At 46.7% G+C, this 15,835-nt stretch overlaps 2 protein-coding genes across 15 annotated transcripts in view; one reads left to right on the plus strand and one right to left on the minus strand.

Annotated features, from left to right (window-relative positions):
* LOC120894577 (AF4/FMR2 family member lilli) overlaps positions 1 to 15,835 on the minus strand; it is a 214,132-nt gene that overhangs the window by 185,178 nt on the left and 13,119 nt on the right. The window lies entirely within an intron of this gene.
* LOC120894580 lies at positions 9,750 to 14,679 on the plus strand. The gene is made up of 4 exons (XM_040297267.1): positions 9,750 to 10,244; positions 10,411 to 10,857; positions 13,589 to 14,339; positions 14,408 to 14,679. Exons 1-4 carry the CDS (start codon positions 10,148 to 10,150, stop codon positions 14,667 to 14,669), a joined length of 1,557 nt encoding a protein of 518 aa, XP_040153201.1. The 5' UTR covers positions 9,750 to 10,147; the 3' UTR covers positions 14,670 to 14,679.

Here is a 15,835-nt window from a genome sequence, read left to right on the forward strand (position 1 = left end):
ACGCGGCCAATTCGTTTTAGAAGCAAACAAAAAATATCCCCACCGGTTGTCTCTTTACAGTGTCTTTTCCTTCTCATTGCCGCTGGTACGATTAGTACAATTGGGAATTCCAGCTGACAAGAAATTGACAGCCGGAAGCGAAAATTTTTGCACCCCACCGTAACGGCGGGCCGTAGCGTACTCGTTTGTGTGTCTGTCAACCGAAAACAACGTCATAGCCCCAGGCTCAAGTTCTTCCATCGAGAGACGAAGATCCTACGAGACTGCAGGCATCTGTTTCAGCATATTGATGGCGGTATTTGTCTGTTTGTACGCAGCAGACACGGGTATGCCGGTTGACATCGGAGATGCTTACGGTTAAGGGACGTCGATGGATGATAAGAATAGAAACGATATGCCCTTTGGCATCCAGGAGGGGGGGACTTTGATCAAGGGAAGATACTTCAGTGCAATGTTGTTTTATTTGCACGGTAATGGTGTCTCAATTTTTTATCTGTGAAGTAAATTCAAGAATGGATATGTCCTTAGAAGCCCAGTAAGAGCAGAAAAAATAGCCAAGGACATTAAATGATTCGTTCAATACATTGACTTTCATTTCGAATTATGTTAAACTTTGAGGATTCAACTCATAAAGAGTCTTAATTAAATATGGTATTTCTTTAAACAGATTCTTCAACATGACAGTTTGTGGCTCTAACACTGCTTCAATATTACAATAATGTATTTTGCCTTTCAAAATTGCTATATTAAAATTCCTAAATACTTCATGAATGTATGAAATTACAGTCAATATCAGCATGTTTTGTTTTCATTTGCTGTAGGTGCCATAGAGAGACTTTCTGTACCGTGTCTGTAGTCACTTTGGGCTGAGCTAAGGTTACTTAAAATTCTAAGCAACTTCTTCTGCGCTCAACATAGCCAAACAAAGTCTGTAGAGATCAAAATTTATCATTCCCACACAGCACAACCTGCAAGAAAGTCCACCCCAAAAAAGTGACATTGCAAACGCTCCCAAACACGCACGGCACCGCTGGCTCGTTTATCTTTCCTGGGGAGTTATCTCCTTCGGGAGAGGCGTTTGATTTTTTGCTCCCGCAATATGTCAGCACCGAGCATATGTACGGCACAGGGAAAGGATTGTCTGTTCCTTAGCTTTCCACACACACACACATACACCCTTGCGAACCTTTTTCCCTCTGCCGGTGTCATGTTTATCTCCATCAACAAAACTCCGTATCCGTGCGGAGTGCCAACGATTAACTGGGGCGAAAAAAACTAGCCTCCCTGCGTACGTACCCACACTGCTGGAATGCTGCTGAAAAGTAACGCCTCGGTCTACCACCAGCTCAACCCAACTTCCCGGTTGAGTAAATGAGCAAACGAGATGTTGGTGGCGCAAACCAACGAACGAACAGAGCAACAAAGCAAAAAAAGCCAACTCCGCAGGGAACAGCCCAATCGGGTGCGGGATCTGTTTTCTTAGAATCTCAGGGCATCAGGGTTTTGACGGTAGAATGAGCATGAAAGGAAATGAAGAGTGAACAAACAAACCAAAAAAAAAAAACCCCACCGAATCCTCACATGCCGAAGGAAAAAGGGTTACACCGTGGTGAGCCTTTTTGTTGCGCCAATGCCAGCAGTACGCCCTGCTTACAGCAGCAGTACAAGGAGTACAGTACAGGGAGGAAAAAAGAAAAGACGGAAGCTCCCCCACCGATGCTCAATCATGGCAAACAAAGAAAACTGGGCCGAGTTCCGAGTTAAAGACCGTCCCGTGATTTGCCTGATGTGTGCTTGTGTGTGCGTGGAACTTCGAAGCACAGGACGAAGTTCACGATCCATTAGAAGGTTAAGTAGTTATTTTGTGCAATGTACGATGCCGACAAGGAGCGCCATTAAACTATGTTGTGCCGAGCCGAGAGCGCTTTACCCCGTTGGCACTCTTTCACCATTAGCGACGCAACTGGCAGCCGCCACGGTCGGTTGGTAATGGGATAAAAATGTTCCCGTACCATCCATCACCGTATCGCAACCGTACGACCAGCAAAAAGAAAGAAAGGGGCAAAACCTCAGAACCGTTAAAGCCTGAGCCTGAGCCGGGTGCTGTGCTTCAGCGCGTCCGTATAGCGTCACGGGAGTAAAACTCCCGAATGTCGCGGATATGGCCAGGAAGGTTCCGAACGATTTTTCCGGCTATTTTCTTTCACTTCGTGCTACCACGACAAAAGGGCCTCAACCCTTCGATGATGTGACAAGCGACGGTGACAACGATATACAGACAAAAAAGGCGAAGTGTCTCGTATGCTTTTCTGGGGTTGTTTTATTTTCCAAGTTCATTTGTGAAGAGGAAAAGAAGAGTGAGAGCAGGTGTATGTGTAAGTGCTGAACAAGGGTGATGCTTGGCATCATCTTCCTGTTTCTTTTTTTTTTTTTTGCTGACGGTTCATCATATTTCAATCTGCTGGTTAGCACATCGGCACTCGAGTAGGAAGCTTTGATTGGGTTGGGAAACACAAAATGCCGAGACGAGTGGGATCGCAATCCGATGCGGAACTTCCCCCCCGAAAACTCAGTGTCAGGGAATCTTGATCAAGAAGAGAGAGAGAAAAGAACGTCACCCACCAAAGTTTGTCAGGAAGGAAGGAAGGAAAGAAGAATGAAAAAAGGGTAAAATGAAGTCACAGAGGAAAGAAGGATGCCCTGACGAACGGAATGGAAACACAAAAAAACAGCAAGTCCCGGGGTTTGAATGGTTTAGCTTTGTGCAAAGTTTCTGCACAGTTCACAGGGATAAATCTAACCAGGCTGGGAGTAGGCAAAGCTCAACCATTCCAACCACTGGCTCGTCCTAACGAAATCGGCACCGAAGCCTTCGGGACGACGTTATTTACGTTGAAAGAAATTCAATCTGTTTGGATATCGCTCAATTTTATGACTTAGGACCGAGCGCGTCGTATACGGATGTACCCAAGTGTTCGAGCGGAGATTGAAGTACGAGGCAGAAGCAGCTTCATTGTGCTGCTTGCTGCTTCATAAATTCAATCACCAGAAACGAAGTAATAAGCAAGTGCTTCGAAGCCTGTTGGATGGGTGGGTAATCGAGGGGTTTGTTTCATTGAGAGGCGACTTAAACAATCCGATTCAATCCGATGGTTTCCCTCTGTGCATGAGTGTGTTTGTTCGAGAGCATTTTCAATGTCCTTATAGTTTTCTACGAAGGGTGACCTCTGTTTCACAAACTGTTAGCTGATAATCGGAACTATGCTGGCAGCCGATGATTGGATTGGATCCGTCCGCTAATGGCATTCCGGCGTTTCGGTAGCGTCCGGGAAGGAGCTTTAGGGAGCTTATATACCGACAGTGACGTATGCTACTTGCCGCTACATTGACGTGCGATAGTTGACGTTGTAAGTAGGTGGAAGGATACAAAGGACAAGTTTTAATCTTAACACAATATCTTTCGTCTTTTTTCCCTAGAACTGTGTGTATGTATGCGCTACATATCCTTATCCAAAACACCGACACTCATTGAGTACGCCACTTATCTCACATCGGAAGTGGATGCCCTAGCAGTAATTCGTACATAATTTGACAAAATGAACTTTTTGTCCTGTAGGGCGAGAAAAAAAACCATCCCAAACACAAGACCGGTGCTTGATAATGGAAAAGTGTTAATTAATTCAACGGATAATCCAGGGACGCTTTCTGGGGCGAGCTTTTGGGAGCTTCATACTACGTCGGCTCGGTACGTGGGCGATTCGTTGCAGAAGAAGCAGTTAAGATAAGAACTTTTGACTTCCGCCCGTCAGCTTGGTCGTCGGACGACGGAAGTCTGACAACTTGCTGATAAGTGAGATAAAAAGTTTTGCTTCCTGTGGAGTTCTGTGATGTATTCTAATGGCCTTGGACAAGATAGAAAGAGTGTTGTTTGGCTAGAGTTTTAGAAGTTTGCAGTTAGTTATGTAGTATAGAGGTGGCTCCCAAGTGGCTAGAGCATAAACAAGTTTTTGAGCCAAAAATGAAGCCTGATACAAGATATCAGAAATAGGACTCATAATTTCATAAAGAGTGAAGAAGAACAGCGACTGCTCTTACGTCTGCTTTACGGTCAGGTAGTGCAGTGTCCGAAAACGCTCAAGTTAAAGCAAAGAGGCCAAGACCTTGTGGACTGAGTCTTTATATTCGATCTGATAGGCTGATACTCATGTAACTCATTCAAAGGTTTAATTACTTCTCCGCACATCTTTTCTTCACTTTGCTGGAGAAATTAGTCACAGATAACTTAGCCAATTAGTGGGGATAACAAGCAGAGCCTTGGTGATGTTCTCCAGAATATATAAAATAGTATCTGTTGTACTTAAGTAAGTCGATAAGTCTTGACTTCTGAAAATGACTTCTAAAGGAGGCTTTAGGATTTAATTTAACATGAGACACTAACAATGCTGTTGCCTTATTGTGAAATGATACATATATAGAACAAAGTTAAGAGATCGTGGCTCAAGATATAACATAACCTTTGAAACATGTCCCTTGGGAAAACGACACTTGTGTAGTCATGTTTTGCCTTGGAAAGGACAGTGCACTAGTGCTGAATTAATGCTGATCGATCCTTAATAATTTGCTTCACACAAGACATCTCTTCTCCAATCCAATGCAGATGAAGACTGATTCCATCACTCCATCAATAGAGCGAGCAAAGTAGCGAAATTACTATTCATTGAACAAATCAACCTTATTCAAAGTTTCTCCTAGGTAAAACCAACCAATTCATCACTCAATAAGAGAGTGGTTCTCGTTCGGGACGAGAATCATCCTCCCTTCATCTGTAACGAACTTGTTGATTAATCTTGCATGTAGCATCTCAATCTCAAGAACACTGTCATCAATCAGACACACACAGCACACAGCAGCACGGTGCAGCCCGAACTCCTTAACAACCTATTCAAAGTGCAGTAATTTACTTGCTTGCTATGCTGCTACTCGCCGTCACGCTTGACGCAACGCCATGCCCGAACGATTCACTCGCTGGCCACCGTTTTGTGATGGAAAATATGGGAATCCATTTGCTCCTGCTCCTGATCCACAAAGATACATTCAGCTCAATGCAGAAACGGTACCGTGTACACCAGTTACATGGAAGCACGATATTGCCAGCCAAAAGCAGGGAGATGTTCTAATATTGCCTTACCTTACCCCGCAAGGCAATCCCCACGCGACAGCACGAAATGCAACGAACCAACTTTCAAGTGCACCATTCAAGCGTAGAGGACAGTGGCACATCCTTTGAATGTGCAAGCTGAAAAGAAAACCATTTCCCGAACCGCGCCCCATACAGAGAGAGAGAGATCGTGTCTTTGTCGGCGTGTACAGCCACGCGAGTTCAACAGGATCGCGGTGCGGTGCTCGAGTCAGTGCGTCGAATCCGGGGTCGCGTCCGCCTGCCGGAAAGCAGCGCAAAGGAACGCCTGAAAAGCTGTCCGTAGCAAGCAGGATTAATAATTCAACAGCTTGATTTGAAATGTTTCCGAGAATTGATACAGACAGGGCTAGGAGGAGCAAAAAGGAGACCGGGGGTTGTGGTTTACACTGGCGGGAAGCATTCACTGGCACTGGCAATCTCTGCCGACCGCGCCGCGGACTGGCGTGTTGTGTTTGAGTTTGTGAAAAAGTCGAAAATTGCTGCCCTTTAAAGTGTCAGCGAGTTGACATCGAACGAGTTGAGACTTGAGTACTTAACGGGACCATGGTGAACAATCGGTTTTGTGTGGGAAAATACAAAGTTGTCTGTAGGCGACAGGTTTTCCAGGGCAACTTGCACTGATCGATTTCGCGGGGTGTATATTTGAATATTAATTTATGCTAAATTGTTGCTTAAAGTCACCAAAGGAAGAGCATTCACTTGACTTGACAGTGCAGCCACTTCCGGTGAAGAAGCCGTGATAAATAGTCCATCATTTGTACCTTCGAGTATTCAGCGGGGAAGAGTAATAAGCCACTATTTGTTATTGTCGTTGTCACACATTAGCCTTGCCTTTTGCTTTGTGTGTTCCTTCTTCGCCCGGCCGCTCTTCATAATTCATGACCATATTCATGACACATCTACGCTGGGAAATACGCTTCCGGGCGGGAAGAAAAGGACCTTCCCCGAAAAGAGCTTGAACAGATAACACACACACACACAAAAAAGCAATCAAAAACAAAGCCGGATAAGTGCAAGTTACATCCTTCCTTTGCAAATAATTTTACTTTTTACATTTTACACACGAAACATGTTGAATCAAAGTTAATGTATTCCAATGTGACGTAGCACGCCAGGGTTCAATGGTCGGGAGTTTGTATTTCTTTCCCCCGGCGTCACACCATTCCCCGCGCGTGCGAAAGGATGACGGGGTTGAACTGATTTATGCAAACGCGCGTGCGAGACACGAACTCAATCAACAAGGGGCCAAACTGTCTGTTATCAAGCCGGGTGTCAAGGATGTTTTGTGTTTTATGCTTTTACCTTTATTTTGTTTAGCTCTCTCTCTCTCCTGCATGACTAGTGCGTAGACTCGCACGAAGATCAAAACCCAACACGCGCGCGCGTGTGTGTGTGCGCAAACCAGAATCAGTCGCTGTGCCACGCCAAATGCTGGTTCTGCAACGTCGGCTTCGGCTTGTACCAGATTTCAATCAAAAGCTTTCGGGCTGTTGTTTGCTCATATATTATTCATATCGAAGTTGGTACGCGTAAATCATGTACTAAGACCATCGGACCGACGGTAAGGATGATGATGTGGATCGATTAGAATTCTACCACTCTTTGTCGTGCCGGAACTTTGTTGCCCCGCGTTTTTGGCTGAAGCCGTCGTACAAATCCTGTTGTAATGATAATGTGATAAGTTTTGGTAAAGAAAGAAAGTTTCAATTGTTTCACGGTCTCGCGGTGGGCAGGGCATACAAGCGATTGTGTATCGATCGATACAGATTATCAGCCACTTGCCGTGTATTGGTTTTCCACAACCCTCCAATGGGAATTTGAGTTGCTGCGAGATACACGTACTTTTCCTGGAAAACCATCTAGCCCAACCCCAAAATTGCTAGTGCCAATGGGTTAGCTGATCGATAGTGATTAACCGCGTACGCAAAGCATACAGGGGCAGCAGGCAGCATTAACAGCAGTTCATTAAAAGTTCATCGTGTGTTTGCAAACGGGCCAATTTTCCCTCCAATGAATATCGTCTTAATGAAGGCAAATATTAATTATGAACCATCTACCCCTCTTGCTTCGCCAAAGGGAGAAAGTTAAACGTTGCCGGTACAGTGACGTGCCAACCAAACAAATCCGCCAAGGATATTCAATACATTGCGTACACACAGGAAGAGAGAGAGAGAGAGAGAGAGAGGCTACTCCGGTGCCAGATCGAGTGAGTTTTGTTTCGCGGTTAAGAAAGTTTTGCGCTTCCCCCGAGTGCGCTCCGTAGTGTGTTAATTTAATCTGACGCAGCTATACCGTGGAGAACGTGTGGAAGTAATAGGTGGTTGAGGCTGGGGTGGTGGTCATAAGCTTGACCTTCATGCTTTGACCACGAAGCACCACCAACCACACCCGAGCATCCAGAGGCAAAGGTGTGTGATGGGCAAACTGTGATGGAGAAACTCCATTGCCAACGATAGCCAACGATAGGGTCTGGCCAGTCCTTTCTCCTTTCCAATTCCTTTTCGAGAGCTTCTATCGGTCAGATTCGATTTGATAAGAAACTAGTTGACGAATTCGCGGAGCACGAAAAAAAAAAGTGCAAAACATTGGCAGTGTTTGAGATATGGGTGCGACATTTGGGTCGAACTATGGGCGTTTCGTGGCGTATATGGCAATAAGATTTAGCCTAAACGATACTAGAAATTTAACTCGTAGAGTATACAGGTCCTTTTTAGGCTTTAAATTGTTGTCTTCTCTTGAAGTACTTCAACTCCTGTTGAATGTTCAGTAATAAGAGACTTTGTATGATATGATTCATCGTATCTAAGTAGCAGAGCAAACGTTCTCGCAGCAGATGACTCCCTGTAGAGCAAATGTTAGGTCTCTTTGTATAGTTGTTATGTTATGAATCATCTAAAATTTATATCCAAAATAGGTCTTAATAATCTTAAAGTTATTGAGTATTTTAAAGCAAACCATCATTTAAAGCAAAAACTATCATTTTAGAAATATACTAGCCAACCTTTTAAGGAAATCCCTAAAGAAGTCCTCGTCGAACGAGAGCTATTGCGTCAAAACCGATGATAAAGAAGAGCAAATTACAATCCTTCAGACCTTATAGAATCGTCTCCAAGATGACAAAAAGTGACATCACATCGCAGGGACACAGCCTGTATCATGGGGAAATTCCTGAATTGGGACGTAGAATCAAAAAACAAGCCAAAACCTTAATATTTATTTGCTTTTGATATATTTTTATGTAAAGTTTCAAAACTCTCAACGACCACGGTATTGTCTTAAGACATCTTATGGTGTTAAATTATGATTTTTAATAAACAAGATGCTCTGAACCTTCTGGCATCTGTTAACATGTTTTTGTTATCTTGTAGACTAGCCTTAGAAAACATTAATACATTAATACTAATAATTTCGACCATCAAACACCAACAGCGAATCCCACAGTCCCGAAACACTACCGAGGCGCTACCAATATCCCACGTTGCTTGGGGATGCAGCGCCGTGGAAGCGATGGGAAAGATGAAAGTTGTCGCGCATATTAATGATAAATGTCACATGATCCGCGGCAAACCAACCACACCCCGCACGGCGAAGCACCCCGCTATCGATAAATCTCCACCTTCCTCATGCCGCGAACCGGTCGATCTTCCGGCCGTCCGGAGAGCGCCGTAGTACGTGGAGCAATGTGGAGCAGCAGCAGCAGCAGCAGCATCGCGAGAAAGGGGATGCGATAAGCACGAAACCGGCACGCGAACGGAACAAAACATGATGCTAGTAGCAACGAGAATCAGGGATGGCGTTGAACGGGAATGATGAGGCATGAAAGCAAGAGCGAAGTGAAGAGTGAAAGTGTGTGTGAGTAAAACTATCGCCAGCGTCATTTCGCGTGTCGCGACGGGTCAGATATCGCGGTTACAGTGATGTGACGAGAGTTGCAAGAGCGGAGAGAGAACATTTTTCCCAGTTTGATATTCTATCGAGTAAGAGAGGAAAAAGGTTGTCCATTCATGTGTGTGACGATATCCATTTGTGGCACTGCAGCACACTGTTATAATACAATTAGCGTTCAGGTAGGCAGACACTCAAAAACATTGGCCAGAAACTGGACACAAACAGACACCACATATGGACCGGCAATCAGCTGCGACTGGGAGGACACACTCACTTGCTAATGTGCTAATGGATGGTTTGGGGGTTTGTCCGACCGCCACGATCCGCCCCGGCTCCATTGGTTCGCGACGTATTTGCTGTGTGATGCGGGTTTGTTCTACGCGTAACGCATCAACGAATCAGTGCCAATCGCTTTAAATGACATTAACCCGCCTAAGGGTAGGACACTGTGTGTGTGTGTGTGTGTTTGTGTGCAGTGACGCGGAGGGCGCGGATGGGATTGAGAAGCAAAAGTGGAAACAAAAAGCATACTAGGGGTGGGGTGAATACGAGATGAGCCAACGGAGCGAAAACGCGGGCGCGCGCCACCCGAGCACATGGTGCACTACCACCACACACACACACACACACACAGTCCACAGTCCCTTTTGGCCGTTATGCACAACAGCAGCAGCAGCATATACGCACGGTGCGGCGGCGAACGAGTCAAGCAGTCTGACGGCAGTCGTTGGACGGCTCGAACGTAACGAGGTGACTGTCGCGCAGAGTGAAACGAACCGAACTCCCACCCCCCTGTGACGGAGTAGGCACTGCAGGTCGCGTTGGTTGTTGTTTCAGCGAGCAGTCAAGCAAAGTGACCAAACAAACAAAGCGTGAAACGACAGAAACAGCAAGTGCAGCGTGTTTTCACTATCCCCAGCAAAGGCAGCAAATTTCCTTGACCCTGCGGAGAGTGAAGAAGAAGGCGCCAAAATAGAACCGTGCCACAGAGTTTGATACAGTGCGTCAACAAAGGGCTTCGTGAGGGGACACAAACACACAGAAAAAGCGAAACACAAAATGTCCTTCACAGTGAGTAATGGCGCCACAAGGCTGCTGCTGACGGTGGTCGTGCTGCTGCTGCCAACTGCATCCATACAAGCACAACAAGAGCCAGGTAAATATGAGAAAGGTGACGACCCAACTGGACACTTTCACTGTACTGGTAGTAGACCGCGCTGTGTCCGCATCCGTATTGTGTTGTCAATCAAACTTTCATTCCCCAAAAACCTCCACCACTCTTCTATGCTTCTAACCCCCTCCCGTCTCCGCGCCTCTTGCAGGTGATCGTGTGTACAAGCCGGAAATGGACGATCTCTACATTACGGTGAACGCGCGCACCCGCACCCTCGAGCTGGCGTGGCGCAATTTCGACGATCTATCCAATTACATACTGCTGGCGGAACAGTACCCGGTGGAAGCGTTCGAGCCGCGCCAGTACTACTACACGACCGGTAGCTCGGGGACCACCACCGACGCTTCGGACGGCGGTGCGAGCAGTGGGACGACACCGGCGATGATGATGATGATGGGTGATGATGATGCGAGCATCGCCCTCAGCTCGCCGGAAGTGACCACCGCTGGCACTACCGAAAATAGCGTCTCCGACTCGACGACCGGTGAGATGGAGCTCGTCTGGGCGTACGACTTCCGGGACGAGTCGGGCTACCGGCAGAAGGAGGTGCTGTTTTCCCTGCAGCCGGTCTACACCAACGGGTGGACCAAAACCGGTAAGACTTTGGTGCGGGAGCGGAAACAGCTGGAGCAACATAAATTCTTCACCGGGGTGGAGGGCGTGTAGTGTGTGGATGTACCTACGAGTGGGCTAGAAGTGTGCTGATGTGACGCAGGAAGTGTGTTTTCGAAATCGTAAGAAGTTCTGCCCAATAGCGCGATGAAGCGGTGACTTCCGAAGTGAATTCCATTCCGAGAAGTGTTGTTTCTAGCAGCGATAAGCCGCGAACGCGCGGGGGTTTGAGTCAACCGTCGACACGTGCCGTGGACAGAAGCGAAACGTTTATCGTAGCCATTATTGTAAACATTTTGCTGTTTGCCATCCTTCACTGTCGGGGGGGGGTACAAAAGGGGTATGCTGTGGTGACCGATCTTTCTCCCCTCTTGTGGGGCTTTGTTGTGGTTCCGTTTCGTACCGCAAATCAGTTCCAGACGGACGATTAGAATGGTGTGTACGTCCGGATTCTCAGAATATGCAACCAATGCGGAGTGGTAAAGTGTGGTAAAAACCGTAAAGGTAAACTCTCTATTTGCTATTCGTGGTGCTTAATCGTGGTTCAGAACAACAAAAGCGTGCTAAAACACAAACACTACTCTATTTGAATCGGCTGAAACTGATCCAGTATAACTAATCTGCTTCGTTTAGAGTTTCCATTAATCGATTTGGCGAACGAACCGCTTGCAGGCGCTTACGAATGCAAACATAACACTTTCTCGGTATGTTCGATAATCAGCATTATCCTGATACGGGTCACATTGAACACGGTCTTTCACGGGTGGTCACAGGTACACACGACCTCCCCCACTCCCCCAGCAATGATTGCCCGCCCCATTTGCAACCGTTTGAAACGGGTTTTGCTAAGGTTGTCACGTACCAGGAACGGAAATGCTGGGCAACAGTTGGGCTCATCGAGCGCAATCAAAATGGAAGTACGAGATCGGTTAAAACGGTCATTAGACTGAGGTGAGGACTGTGTGTTTCCACGTCGTCTGGAAATGGGGTAGTATCGTACACGCCGGGTGTATCGCACGCCGTTCACGACCTCACCAAAATTGGCACCCTGTTGTTGCTGTTGGTGTTGTTGGAGGAGCAAATGATGATGATCTGATACGGTTGCTGTTGCTTTGCTTTGTCGATTGGCGTAAGAACGCCCTTGCCGGGCCTAGAAAAAGAAGAAAGCGCTACGCAGCCCTAGGTTGGAAATGATATTCAGCTGGTTCACATGCAATTCCATTCCTTATCGCTTTGGGCGAAGAAAAATAAATGGAAGGTGTATACAGCTATATCGAGACTCATTCCACGTACCCGCGTTTGGTCTGGGGGAATGGGCGTCTTTGTTGTCGGTGGAATTTTACAACGTATACAAAGGTGAAGCTAGTGTCATCAGCAGTCTTGGAACACGTGCCCTTAATTTGGGTCTCATTACTGTAAATTGTACATTTAACGGTGTGCCGTTTATAAACAATCGAATTTATTGCACATTCCCATTCGGAAGATACCTCCTGTTGCTCGTTGCAGTATTTTTAGCGATTGGAGATATAGTTCCACTAGATACTCGAACGAGGTTCAGATACGTTGATAATTCTCATACAAGTGATGTATTGCTTCAACGAATCTCGTAATACTTCACGCTAGAGCGTCACCATTAGTGATGTACGTACATGAGGCAGAATAAGTTAGTTGAATCTTTTCTGTGGAGTTTATTAGAACATTGACCTACTTTTGATGTTTTATCACATTGCTGTTATTTAAATTATTTGAGAAGTAAGAAAATCTTAAAAGAATTATGTGTCGATTAGTGGTTGATCACTTCCACCCAATGAATTAAATGAAGTGTTAGTTGATAGCTCTTTGTATACTTCAATATTTATGAGTAAACTATCAACATCTAGCAATATACTCACAGTGAAACAAATCACTTAAAAGCTCAATAACTCTTTCCAAAATTAATTCTAGCGACAGGTTACCGATAATTCGATCTAGCGAGAATTCATTATGAGAGTTCTGTACGGCGACTTGTATCTTATCAACCTGAATCAAATCATTTGTGAGTTAAAAGCCATGTTCACACATCACAAACAACTCTTCTGAGAGTGATGTCTCGAGGAATGAATTAGCTCTTTTACGGTGATTATTAACTCCTTCGGAGTGAATTATATCATTTGTGAGTTAAATAATTCCTTCGAGAGTACAAGTAGTTATGACATTAAGCGAGTGAGTTCCACATTGAACTCACCATTCTAACTCATTCACTCTGAACTAACTTAAGCTACTGAATGGATATTCCCATCACCAGTCACAACACGGTTATGAAACCTTTAGCCTATGAATCATCTGCTGCGTACGTTCCGCAAACCGGTTCAGTGTGCTCCCCAGAACGCTTCGCTAACACAATAATAACAGACTCCGAGCGACCAGTGTACAAACCGACGACCGGTGTTACGCCTCGAGTGCGATTGAAGCGTCACAAACACACACACACACACGCTCATGCCTCATTTATTGCCAACTCCATCCATCTCGAGCTCGGTCGAGTCACGGGAGTGAAATGTTAATGAGACTGCAATTAGACTACATACACACCTCTCAGACAATCTGCTTCCGCAAACTCCCCGCTCCGTAGTAGCGCTCAAAATCAAAATTCTCACAAACACTCCGTCCCCAGGCACCACCTTGCACATTCTAATATAAATTCTCCCGTTTTTTGCTCTCTTTCTCGCCAACAGGTATCAAATTTAATTACGATCTCCTGAACAGCGTCAACACCAACACCAGCTGCTACGGGTACTACGCGTACTTCGTGCGCCCGAACGGTACCGTCCTGTCGGCGCACTGCATGAAGCTCCATCCCCGCTGGATGACCGATCTGCGGGCCCATCTGAGCCCGTTCCGCATGCGGGAGCTGTTCATACCGGGTACGCACGATTCCGCCTCGTACAAGGATGGGTTCGATCCGCTGCACCAGGAAACGATCATCACCAAGTACTCGCTGACGCAGGACGAGGACGTGTACGGGCAGCTGCTGCACGGCTTCCGGTACATCGATCTGCGCGTCGGGTACTACAAAAACAGTCGCACCCCGTTCTGGGCGAACCATGGCATATCGCGACTCCATCCGCTGATCAACGTGCTCGAACAGATCAAGCGTTACGCACAGGAAACGAACGAAATCATCGTGCTGGATGTGCAGGAGTTCCCGGTCGGGTTCGGCAAGGAGTACAACATCCACACGAAGCTGATCGAGTTTCTGCAGAGTACGCTGCGGGACGTGATGGCCAGCCCGAGCATTGGATGGTCTGGGACGCTGGGTGATGTGTGGGCCGGTGGCAAAACGGTGATCGTGGCGTACGATCTGGAGTTTGCCTTCCGGTCGTTCCCGGACGTGGTGTGGCGTTCGGTGCAGCAGCGCTGGGGCAACGTGCAGAAGGTGAACGATCTGAAGGACTACCTGTTCAAGGTGCACCATCCAAAGGGATTGTAAGTGAAGCGAATTCTGAGCGAAGTTGAAGAGACATTAACAGATTACGATCACGTTTCTATTACAGCCGGGAGTACTCGTTCCGCCCGGTAGCCGATATGGCTGAGCTAACGCCCGATCCCTGGGGTGTGATCACCGACCGCTACGGTGGGCTGCGCAAGATGGCCGACTCGGTGAACCGGTTCGTCACCAAATGGTACTTTGAAGATCTCGGCCCAACGGCCAACGTGGTCGCCGTCGACTTTGCGCGCGGTACGAGCATCGTCGAGGCGGCCATCTACTGGAATCTAAAGCGTGTGCCAAACGGTCCAATAAACCTACATCGCTGATCAGTAGTCACATCGTCGCATTCGCTGCAATTAGCTTACCTCACCCTTGCCACCCGAAATCCCCGCTGTGTCGTTCGTAGCTGTCCGGATAAACCGTCGCAATCATTGCTAATTAATCACTAATTGAGAAGCTTAAAATAGCACCACAGCAGATGCAAGTGGTCGGGGATGAAGGAGATGAGGACATGTTAGCGTGTGAGGTTTTTTGGAGCATCCGTGCAGGTGGTTGGCGTGGTGCTGGAAACATAGTCAAACATTTTCCGTACCTCGCACAGCGGCTAACGATGTGGTGACAGCGGGTAGGTCGTGGTGGTGCCACGACATGAAAAATCAAACCACACGGGACAACCACCGGTTGGGCGTATCGGTAGACTGAGTCCCGTTTTGGTAGACTGAGTCCCGGTTTTTGGCGGGGAATCCAGGACAGGGGCCATTTTATTTCGGTTTTATGGACACAGGAAACATCCCACCGTGCCAACCTCGTAACTTTTATTGCACCCCAGGCAGGCAAACTATTTGCAGACATTGACTGGGAACCGGGCGCCCGGATTAATGGATCCGAATTAATGAGCTTATCGAAACGATAATGTACAATGTTTGAAAGAGGATGGAAGGAAGGAAAGCTAACCTGGTGGTGCTAAATCCCTGGTGGAATTCATCATCAGTATCAGAGTCGTTACGAGTAAGTGTATTTTGTTTCAGTGACGTCGTTCTGCTCTTTTTCGCTCACTTTCTTGCTTCTACAGCACTGCTTCCGACATTGATTATCCTTTCGCAAAGGTAAAGGGTTCCCCTTCGGTCCCGAAACGCCGGAAAGTCGATCCGTGAGATGTTTTACGGCTACCGGGCTTTTTAGTTCGAGCTCGTTAATATTTAACGATGAGCGTAGCAGCGTTGCAGCATTTCTTGGGCCTGTCCCAGCTTTCTTTGTCCAGGTTTGTGGTTACGGCACCGGCGGTTAGCACTCCATTTACCGTTTTAGGATACTTTATACGGCGTTAGTTTCGGTGCTGTTTCTTTTTAAAGGCAAATCAATTTCATCTCTTTAGGACAAAGTAAACGGCCACCGGACTGTTTTCTAGCCTTTTTTTATAAAGCATAAAATGGTTAAATTAAGCAGCACCGGTTCGTCGAAGGGAAGCGCCAGTCCAAGCCCAAAAGGCAGC

Source organism: Anopheles arabiensis, chromosome 2, assembly GCF_016920715.1.
Source record: "Anopheles arabiensis isolate DONGOLA chromosome 2, AaraD3, whole genome shotgun sequence".
Taxonomy (NCBI): domain Eukaryota; kingdom Metazoa; phylum Arthropoda; class Insecta; order Diptera; family Culicidae; genus Anopheles; species Anopheles arabiensis.